General features: G+C 38.4%; 1 protein-coding gene across 1 annotated transcript; it reads left to right on the forward strand.

Moving 5' to 3' along the window:
• The first annotated feature begins 10234 nt into the window (after positions 1-10234).
• On the forward strand, positions 10235-11203 carry LOC135745294 (trace amine-associated receptor 13c-like). The gene has a single exon (XM_065263599.2). It carries the CDS (start codon positions 10235-10237, stop codon positions 11201-11203), a length of 969 nt encoding a protein of 322 aa, XP_065119671.2.
• The last annotated feature ends 833 nt before the right edge of the window (positions 11204-12036 follow it).

Consider the following 12036-nt stretch of genomic DNA (forward strand, 5'->3'; position numbering starts at 1 on the left):
AAATAGCATACCATAAGATTTTTTCGTATTCAATATAAGATTATGTTGGAAGAGCCAAGCTTGAATATGATTAAAATAAACCTGAAGAAATTCTTGAATATTATTAATACTACGGTCAGAGGTATAAATAACATTGCATTTCTGTACAATTTTAGAGAGTTCATTAAAGGGGGGGTTTAATGGTATTTCAAGCATTCTGACTTATTAACACAGTTATAGAGTTGTTTCCTCATGCTAAACGTAGGCAAAGTGTCAAAAATGCAGTTGGGCGTGTTTCAGAGTATTTCTGTGCCGAATGCACTTCGCCATGGTTCGTACAAGTTTCGGCTAATTTTTTTCGATTACGGTTCTAACTGACGTTTCAGGGGTTTTCGATACGTATCACTTCTTTATATGGGCTTCCGCCGGAAAACTTCCCCCGGAAAACCCCGCCCAGCCGTCAGTCAGCGGGAGACGCTAGAGCTTGCTAACAGCTTATCACGCCACTCAGCTTTGTTTAATTTCAAAAGTCAACAATGGCACAACAAGAAGTGTGTTTTTGGATGTAAGGAGAAGACATCCAGCCTTATGGAAACAATGGATATAGTTTATTATCCGGATTAGCAGCGGAGTTTTGCGTGTGTGTTTGATGACGAGTTACACGTGGTAAGTAAGACTTCAGTCTTATGTTGGAAATAGGCGCGTGTATATTATATAAATGACACGAACATGTAGTTAATCATAAGTTAAAACAGTGTTGTATAGTGTTGCATGACTCGTACTCGCTCCTCCCGTGTTATAACTCCTCCTTCTTCATTTTTTCGTACGTTATCGGAAAGATTCGGTAAAGCTAATCTTTCTTTTATAAATCTGATTAAACTAAAGACTCTTCAGAGATATAAAGGATGTCATACTACTCCATAGGTACTCCAGATTAATATCAGAAATGCAGAAACAGCGTGTGTTACGTGAGCTTTAATATATTTTGAGAATAGTAGGGGCCCCTATTGTTACTTGGATTGTTACTTCATGTAGTTCAGAAATGTATGACTGCAAGTGTTCAGTGTCACAATCATAGGTAACATAGGTGAACAATGTCATTCCTCCTTTGATGTGTAATAATTCTATAAGTCTGTGCTATGTTTTTGTTCAGGTTATTCCTGGAAAAGAAACTGTCATTTATTTTAGTTTGGATGACAAATAAAGCCAGCCTCCAAAAGTAATTAACATGTCCTGTGTTTTCTTTGTTTTCCTTACACAACACTGTCCAGACACATTAGTGTGTTCATTGTCTTCACATTATAATAATGTTTCATATAATCAAGATGTAGTTATTGAATTAATAGCATTCAATACAAAATGAATGTGTAATATATGTCAAAATCGAATTTGTATGTGACAAATCACTTGCGTTGTTGTGCATTACAATAACACCACGCATGAAGTCGTAGTTTAAATAAATGTATTTTGGCCAAACATAAATTAATTGGATATAAACTCTTAAAATAACTTAAAAAACAGAGATCACTTATAATAACAATAAAGTATTAACAAACTATGTACATGCAGAGACAGAAACAAAAAGGACCTGGCTTGAAAGGTGGAACAGTCTCAGGGAACAAAATGAAGGAGAAGAGGAAGGAGGGCATTCTGCATTTCCTGCAGAGCCTGCTGCCTCGTTTCTTTAAAAAAAAGCCTACTGTGGGGTGTGGGGGTCCAAATTTTCCAAATTAAGCACAATGGTGCTGTTTTCCATAGCTAATTTGTATATTTCAAATTTAACCATTTCTTTGGTATGAGGCAGCATGCACTGCAGAAAAGGCAGAAGGCTGAGGAGGAAGTGTTCATCCGCAGATGCTGGTGGTGGTGGTGGGGCTGGAGGACGCCTCAGGAGCTCCAACAGCGTCTGCTCCACCTCTGAAGGACCATCACGGGGCCTCCGGGTGGCTCTCCTCCTCTGTTGTCCTGTGAAATGAAAAATACAACGCAAAGTGCAATGAAAAGACAGAAAGGTAATTCACGAGTTCGCATTAACATGTAATCGATAGGGAATGAGATAAAGCATATTTGGCGTGCTGTCCGAGGAGAGGGCTCCGAGCTCGGAGTTTTAGCCCGAACCCAGAGTACTCCCCTCTCTTTAAATGTGATGAATGAATCTAGATGAGAGTGAGGTGATGGGGTGTAGGAGGGATGCTGCAAAAAATCTGTCATGGGACAGAGGTGAGGGACTGCCATTTATAGGCACCTCTTTGCACTGATTGGTTGGATCACATGACCATGCTCCTCCTGAACTTAGTTAAATAAACTTCATTAAATGAAATAACAAAATTGTTTCGTTATTGGGATAATAATATGTTTGCCCGTGTGAGTGACACATCCAGTGCTTAAAAAAAGTGTGAAATTGTTTTGAACTTGCTTTAACCTGTTTTACATGTTTAAAGTTATACTTCAGACATAAAAACATCAGGAACATAAACATGCAAATGAGCAGTACTTAAAAAGGTATCTATGCAGCTGATTGGTGGCATACATTGCAATAGAATTGAGTGTGCATTTAGAAATACAATGAATATTAGTAATATAGACTAATTCACAAACTGTTTTGACTTTATGTGAATGTTAAAGCTATGAGAGGATACTGTACTGATGTGTTGTGCATGTTCAAATATTGGTTGAAGTGTTGTTTTCACACAACTGTGGGTGGAGCAGCAGGGGGTGAAGGACCAGGGACTGGGGAGACAGGAGAAGCATCAGGGGATCTTGTATCCGCCTCATTGATGTCTGTTGGCTCTGTCAAGACAATTTTAAAAGTTAATACAACACGTTGATAACAATACTCATAGGGGTGGTTTCCCGGACAGGGATTAGCTTAAACCAGGACTACGCCATGTAATGAGGAAATATAACTAGTTTTAACAAACATGCCTTACTAAAAACATTACTTGTGTGCATTTTGATGCAAAACAAAGGGCACTGAAGTATTTTAAGATATGTCAGTGCACGTTGTTTTCAGTTTGGACAGCTCTTACATTTCATTTAGTCTAGGACTAGTCCGCCCCATTAGAGATTAGATTATACTCTGCATCTGTAAACATTAACACCATATATGCCTTGTAAATTGGCCTTATTTGAAAACTCACCTGTTTCAGTGTCCCCCTGGTCCCTGGGGTGGTTGTACTGCATGACCTGGGCCTCGCCGATTCTTAAAATCTGGGAGTACTTCCACTTCTTCCCCGACCCTGCTGCTGACCCACTCCTCTTCTCCGTCTCCTTCTTCCTCTCCTTGAGGTACGTGTCCCTGAGACTTTTCCGCAAAATGCAACCTAACCTGTCACGGTAGTTTCCTTCGTGTCTTGTGTATGGTGTTTACTCACCTGTGATGTCATGTGCTTGTTATCACGATTCCCTACACCTGTGTTGATTGTCTCACTCATCATTACATGCCTTCCATATATACTCACTCTGCTCTCTGTTCCCTGCCAGATCCTTGCTCATTGTTTGGTCTCTGTTTCGTTCTGGATTGTTTGTACAGCATGTGTGGATTGTTATTGTGTCGTCTTCGTGTTGGATGTTCCGGTCTTCGCTCTTTGGATTACCTTCACTACAGACCCACTCCACCAACGACCACTACAACCACCATCACCCGCTTACCACCGTAGTCCTTCAATCACCATTACCATCATCTGGACATTGTATTGTTTCTGTGTTTGTCAGCCTCAAAAATAAATCTATTTACATTTTTCCTGCATCTGCTTCCAGCGTGTTTCATATAGTCACATAACCCTAACCCTAACCACACCATTCTCTTAACCCTTGCATGCTCATTGTCACTTCCCATTGTCCTGCTTGGTGACTTTAATATTCATTATGATACTGTTTGTTCTAACACTAATCAATTAATGTCAGTTTTTGAATGTTTTAATTTGACTCAGCATGTTCATTTTACTACACATACTCGCAGCCATACTCTTGATCTGATTTGTACATCAATGTCTGATAGCTGTTCTATTTCTTTCTCTGACACTGGTATCTCTGATCATTAAACTCCTTGATTTTAGTTTAAGTCTGCCTATATATAAGAAATGCCTTAAAACTGTTATTTCATACCGCAATCTGAAAGCTTTTGATACTGAATCATTCTGTAGCTCTATTGTTTCTTTGAAACAGATGCCGTCCACCAATGCTTCTCTGCTGATACAATGCTCAACCATCCACCAAATCTATCCAGTCAAAATATGTCCAGCTTTTCTCTGACAACCCCATCTTCTGTCTCTAAGTTAAAGGTAGGGTAACACATTTTGAAAAATGCTAACGGTAGCCGCCTAGCAATGAAATCCCGATCCCACCCTCAAGTCAAATCGCCATCCAAAGTCAAGCCTCTTTCCAAACACTAATACGCACAGATCAGACGGTCACGTCTCATGTCTCATTCAGCAGTGAGAAACTTTGCAGTACAAAGTTGAATAACACTTCCAAAATAACCAAACAACTGGTTTACATCAGAATTAGTTTAAGCACACATTCGGTTGTGTAGATGTAGTAACTATATCGTTACGGTAATCCGTAAACGAACACAAATTTCATAAGCAACACAATGTTTCATCAAAGTAGAATATCTGAATCCATCTCAATACAAACATATCGCGTACCTACCTTACCAAAATAAACAGTGCAACGACCCTTTCAGACCCTTTGCCTCCTGCAGCTGTTTCATCTCGTGGTAATGCAGTAAAGTTACCGATGTTAATTTGGGTTTTTGCTCTTGCTGATCCAGGCAGCTTTTGCTGTTGTTGTTATAAAATATGTCTTTTATTGTGTGCCTCCTGTGTTGGTTGTCAATTCAGCAGAAAAGTTTGCTGTTCTCACTGTTTACAGACACCAGGAGGTGAGCGCACGTGGACGCGCCGATGACGTATGCTTACGTATGAGGGACAAAAACGGAAATGTCCGTTCGGACCGAAATCTATGATTTGTTGAACATTTTTTGGTCCTACGCCTTTCACAGATGACATAAATTTTTACAAATACATTTAAACAACTTAACACAGTGATTGCTATCAGGATGTGAGGAGACTTTTAACCAGCATAACAAAAAATGTTTCAGGATCAAATCTGTTACCCTACCTTTAATTATAAAATCCAACTCTTCATGTCATCTTGATCCTGCTCCTACTTCTATCCTGAAACTTTGCCATTCTTTCATCTCTGCACCTATCTCTCACTTTATCAATACATCACTTACCTCTGCTTCAGGGGCGTTGCTAGACATAAAGCTCTACTGGGGCACAGGCCCCCTTTTTTTCAGATGTTTTTGAAAGCCTGCTGTGTGCAACACTTCTTTGCTTAACTCACTATTCCTACACTGCAAAATGTTATCTGAAAGATAAACATGTTGCCTATTTAAAAATATTATTATTAAAGTATCATCTTCTTATACTTAACATTATTAACATATTTGGAAATAATGTCAGCAGAGAAATATTTTATTTTCAAATTGGCATTTTACATTATACAATTATTACAATGATTAATAACTTTTTAAAAGAACATTTTTACAATAACAATATTTCAAGTCATTTTATGACTGCTACTAAAATAATCTCAGTCGTAGTTACTGCTAACTGTTTATGGAGTGTCCTAAAGCTAGTGACCTAAATATTAATTTCATATCTGAAAATACAGAACAGTATATCACATACATGTGTTGATTTTCTCAGCAACAATGCATTTTAATAGACTTGACAGAGGGTTTCCTGTGATTTTTTCCTCTAATGTTTGAGACCTGACTGGGTGAGGATGTAGATTGTCTTACCTCCCTTAAACTCATCATCTCTCCTTTCTGCTTCTCTTTCCCTGCTTTGCACAAAACATTCATGTCTATATAGGCTAAACGAGCCAATAGTGATTGAGTCAAAATAAGATTATCATTATTATATAGAAAAATACTTTAGTTTCGTCGTGTTTTGATAAGCGATTTCAATCGCGTGGCGCCACCTGGACTTTTGTATACGTCTGTGCGTGCACGCGTCAGTGTGACTGCTGCGGTGCTTTTACAAGCGTGACTTACATAACTGCATAAAAAAACACACTGCATTGTAACAAACATAACTACATTGCATATAGATCCGTTTACCGCGATTATCTTTGTAAATGAATACACTAGATAACTGCTAAAATTTAAACTTGAGATTTACACTGCGGCACAAAAGATTTACACTGGGGCACGTGCCCCAGTAAAAGGGGTCTAGCGACGCCCCTGCTCTGCTTCATTTCCTCTACCTCTAAAAACTGCTGGAGTTACCTCTATTCTTAAGAAATCTCGACCCCTCAGTTTGATCTATTTACCGTCCTATTTCAAATCTACCGTTCGTAGCTAAATTGCTGAAAAGCACTGTAGCCTCCAAACTTTTCTGGTTGAAAATAATCTTCTCGATCGCTTTTTTTAGAAATCCATCTGTCACAGTGACTTTTACCAGCCAGTTTTTTTTCTTTACCTGAATAGTGAATGATAACACTGTCTTTATTGTATGAATTAAATATAATACAAAAGTGATTTTCTCATTGTCTTAGGTTGTTTGAATAACATTAATGACACAGACTTAAGTAGGTAAATTGAGGTTACTGTCTCTTTAAGACCAAATAAGCACAGACTGGTTTTTGACTGTCTATACATACACTTAAAACATAAACAAATGTTTTTATTAGAAAAAAGAACACTGTGAAGATCATTTTGTTTTTATGTCAGGGTTCCCACGCGTCCTGGAAAACCTGGAATTCCTGGAAATTGAATGAATTTTCCAGTGATGAAAAACACATGGAAAATGAATGAAAAAAATAAATTGTCCTGGAAAATCTTGAAGTTGTCCTGGATTTTAAAAAATGTTCTTATTTAAAGGGTTAGTTCACACAAAAATTATGTCATTATTTACATTTAATAATTTGCAAAATACTATTGAGTGCCCTTAAACCAGCACGCGCACACACAGACGGAGGAGGAATTCCCAACTGCGCACATTAACACCCCACATACGTTGTTTGTCATTACACTATTCGCAAAATGTATGTTCTGTGATTTATACTGTAGCCAATGTCAGCATTGCATTCTCATCCCATCTCACCAACAGTTTAATACTTACCAGCACATCCAAACGTAGTCAGAGAAGTGCCTCATCAAATATTTTTGATGATATTCGGGCCGCTGACGGTCAGGTCGTTTGAAATTAAGATGCCAATTACCTATTTTAAACAATTGCGGACGCAATGATTGAAAACGTCGGTCGGGAGTGGGTTGTTTATACATTGATTCGCATTGGCTACACGCCAATGTGGCTGGTAGATTGACAGTGTTACCTGACAATTGCAAAATCCACCCACATTTGGCGCGTGGTCGGCTGTTCATTACACAGGCCCTGATTAGTTCATTCCCATCACCTGTTCCCTCTCGTTACCTTGTTTAGTTTTTCTTATTTAATGTCATTGTTTCCTTAGACCTAGGCCTGGGGCGGTAACCGGATTACCGCCATACCGCGGTCACGTGACCCATGCCGCGGGTCTGAGCTCCTCACCGTCATAACCGCAAAAAAAAAAAAAACTTGAAACATTGGCCTGCACCTGTGTGTTATGTGCGGATGTTATACACGCAGCTTGTTAACAACCGCAACTTGTTAACTGAACATTAACTGATATGATTTTAATATTAAATTGTCATTGAGTAGAAATACAGGTGACGTTGTCTGTCACTCGTTTAAAGTAGAGTTGCTGTTCAAACGTGCTGAGAATCCTCCTTTTACGGAAGTAAAAATAACAACCATGCATTAGGAAAATTAATAATTGCTTTATTTAGGCTATAGTATATTTTCTATAGACGTGTAAAACCATATTTTGGCGGATTGTTTTTTACTTTCATTGTTTTTACTAGTTTGCCTGCCCATTTAGTCTTAATAATTAATGGAACCTAAACGAACTTGGCTTGCTGTTCTAGAAGGCAGCTCGAATCTTGGTCGGGCTCGAGACCCAATTCCAAGTAACAGAACAGAAGAAAAATGCAGTGAAGGAGGAGAGATGCCAGAAGAATTGCGGCTGGGCGCAGATCGTTTAGCATGATTAATCATGATTGACAAGTTTAGGTTCCTTTCAAATTTAAGTTAAAAGTGTAGCCGTTAAAATATTATTAGCCTAATAGTTTATTTTGATCATGGTGCTACGATCGATGGATAATTCTGAAGTTGTTTTAAAGAAGAATAAAATAATTACTTCTCAGTCATTTGCGCTGTCACACATTTGAACGTCTCCGCATATGTACATCATTGCAACGTACATTTGCAAATTATTCATAAAGTCATACCTCCGCAATTCTTTAATCGATTGTGTTTTAAAAGTACTGTATGCTCAAACTCTAATGACAGCAATGTGATCGCTGATCCGCTGGTAGAGAGAGAGAGAGGCGGAGAAAAAGAGAGAGAGCGCGGGTCTGTTCAAAAGTGGAAATGATTGATGTTATTTGAAGTCGGCTCTTACAATACAAAATACCCGATTAAGCTATTATGTGGCTATTATACACATTTTTTCGGGACGTTCTTGTGACCCGGTGGCAACCTGTCCACGACCCAGTACTGGGTCGCGACCCGGTGGTTGGGGACCTCTGATCTAGCCTACAACAGTGACCATTTCTAAAGCAGGACACATTTCAAAAAGTTTTGCTTTTGCGTCTTCTTTCTCTGTTTGTGGAAAAAGACAGATGTTTATGGTATGGGTCGAGGACAGAAGCGGTCTGTCCAAGCACGCGCAACAGAGGTGGACTGCCCGGGCGCGCGCGAGACAGACAGACCGCGTCATCTTGCACACACACACACGCATCTCCGTGCAGCTTCCCAGCTATACTCAAGCACAGACACATATGCAGTACAAGTGATTTCTCATACAAATGTTTATTTTACCAGACCATCAGGAGAGCAATAATTTGCGTCAGTACAGGCTATTCACAAATTAAGGATAGAAAAGTGGTGAAATGTCTGTAGGCACGTGTGGACACGCACAATGCGTTAACATTTTTTTTAACTGATAATACTAATTGTTCAAGTTGTTGAATGTTGAAATTGAAGAAATGTGGAAGGAAATAAAATTCACTTTACATGTTGCTTAAGTCATTTGCACGTGTTTTGTATTAAAGATAAATAAATCATGCATGTTATTTAACTCATTGTCTTGCCAATAAACCGCAAAACCGCGGGAATTTGTTGATTACCGACCGCGGTAAAAAAAAATCCAAACCGGCCCAGCCCTACTTAGACCTGTGCAGAATCATTTGGTACTGTTGTGTGTTCCAGTCTAGTGTTATATAGGGGCAGTTTCCTGGACAGGGATTAGACTAGTCCTAGACTAAAAAAAATATAAGAGTGTTCTCACATATGTTGGTGCGCACCGTGGTGCGGCCTTGGAGCGCACCAAAATACATTGTATCATTTTTCAGTTCGTGCGGTCCATGTTCACATATTTTTTTTACAGTACTCGAAATGCCGCACCGTTCACCATGTGACAACGGTCAGCGCTGTCATTGGTCTCTGACAGCTCTTACCATCTCATGACCACTCCCACGTTTTAACCGTACTCGGAGCGACACGTCATTTGGGCCGACCTAAACAGTGTATATGTGAAAGCACCCTAAGAGCTTTACAAACTGAAAACAACTTACACTGACATATCTTAAAATACATCAGTGCCCTTTGTTTTGCCTCAAAATGCACACAAGTGATATTTTTAGTAAGGTATGTTTGTTAAAACTAGTTATATTTCCTAATTAAACTAAGGCCTAGTCCTGTCTTAAGCTAATCCCTGTCCGCGAAACCACCCCATATTGTGCCAAGTCAAGTTTAGTGTTTAATCTGTCTTAGTATTGTTGCCCTGTTTTAATGTTGTTTGCCCCCACGTAGGCCTTTGTTTTCTTGTTCTGTCAATTAAAGTGTCTCTTATTTAACCCCTCATCATCTGCGTTTAGGTTCTCATCCTGATCCTTGACAAAAAAGCTATTTTACAAGAAAACATGACAGATGCAATTACATGACTTTGGATCTGAGTTCATCATTTACAAACATCTAAAAAGGAAAATGTGACAAAAAGGCAACATAATATCCAATGAAAAACAATGTTGCATCAAAGTGGGTGGTGAATGGGTTGGCCAGTTTGATTCAGATACTATATAAATGAAAGAACAGTAAGGAGGATCAGATCAAACTCTTAACAGGAGGAGACTTTACTCATGGGCTATGAGACAGAAGATCATGAGACTCAATACTGCTTTCCTGCCATTAACTCTTCATGCATCAAAACAAAACGCTCCACATTTGAATACAATATTATGTATGTGTTCTTTTCATTGATGTCAGTATGGACTGTGTTTCTGAATCTGCTGGTGATCATCTCCATCTCTCACTTCAAGAAGCTTCACACTCCAACCAACATGCTCATTCTTTCTCTGGCTGTGGCCGACCTGTTCTTAGGACTTATTGTCATGCCCTTGGAGGCGATTAGGTTGATCGAAACATGTTGGTACTTTGGTGACACTATCTGTAGACTGTTTATATTTATCTTGGGATTGCTTGTTTCTACATCTCTGAGTAATTTAGTTTTAATAGCTGTTGACCGTTATTTGGCTGTTTGTCACCCTCTACTGTACCCACAGAAAATAACAACGACTAGAACAATTATTATTATCTGTGTTTCCTGGTTCTGCTCTTTAGTTTATTCCATTTCAATTGTTATGATTATCTCACAAAGTAGATACACATGTTATGGAGAATGTATTATTATGCCTACTTTTGCACTGATAATCACTGACCTGTTCCTGTCTTTCCTGCTTCCTTGTATCATCATTATAACTTTATATTTAAGAATCTTTTATGTTGCATATCAACAGGTTAAAGTTATAAACTCTCTGATGAGGAGTGGAAAACATCTAACAGAAGGTTCAGTGAGGAGGAAATCTGAGAGCAAAGCCGCTCTGACATTAGGAATCATTGTGACGGTTTATCTGTTTTGCTGGATTCCCTATTATAGTTTAACTTTAACACCAATCACAAGAATGACTTCTGTAATAGCCTATTTTATATTATGGATGGTGTATATTAATTCAGGTCTAAATCCTCTCATCTATGCTATATTTTACCCCTGGTTTAGAACGTCAGTTAAACACATCCTAAATCTATCCAAAATTTTTAAAACAGCATAACTGCTATTGGACTTGTTCATTATAATAATTAAGGTTTTGGATTTACTAGCATTGTTTAAAACAGTCAATGATGGGTTTAACACAAACTATGACGCTTACATTTGGGAGAATGCTTTGCCATATTACTAATAAATGTATAGTTCAGTTTATCCAAATGTCAACCTATGAAATGTTTTTATCCAGTTTTTAACCATACTGAGATCCATAACGTTGTTTCATCTTTATTAACACACAAACAAAAATTTTAATAAATATTAAATGTTTTTTTTAAGAGACATCCTATCTTCATGGGAAAAAATAAACAGATTGTTCAATGTATTGGTAATGAAGGCATTCTCTTAATTTTTAACTATGTCACATTTATACTGCTGGGATTGCTCTGTTCAAACTAAGACGCACATACTGATAATGATGTATAATGTACACTGTACTGCACTGTAAGTCGCTTTGAATAAAAGCGTCTGCCAACTGTGTAAAATTGTTGGCTAACTGAACAACATGACCGTGCAAGACATGACACTGACCTGCATGAAGAGCAACTATTGCATCAGTCTGTCAATCTCCCTCCATGTGAGTTTGTTTCACACTTTTAACGATGCTTTGGTGGATTATTTTTGGATGCAGCATATAGGTGTTAACAAGACCCTTAAGACCCCATTTTCAATAGCAAGGCATAACACAAAATTGGCCTTCAGAGTTTACTGTAATTGATTTATCAGATCATTACTGTCTTGATCATGTCAGTACCAAGAGGTGAAATTAAAAAAGTCAAAGATATTGTTACTGCATCTAGGACTAATCAGCCCACGTTTCTTTCTTTCTAGGAGGCCCAT

This window comes from Paramisgurnus dabryanus, chromosome 10 (assembly GCF_030506205.2).
Source record: "Paramisgurnus dabryanus chromosome 10, PD_genome_1.1, whole genome shotgun sequence".
In the NCBI taxonomy this organism is placed as follows: domain Eukaryota; kingdom Metazoa; phylum Chordata; class Actinopteri; order Cypriniformes; family Cobitidae; genus Paramisgurnus; species Paramisgurnus dabryanus.

What these genes read in the sequence shown, in the direction of transcription:
- LOC135745294 (XM_065263599.2), top strand. Translation starts at nt 10,235, where the DNA reads ATGGGCTATGAGACAGAAGATCATGAGACTCAATACTGCTTTCCTGCC.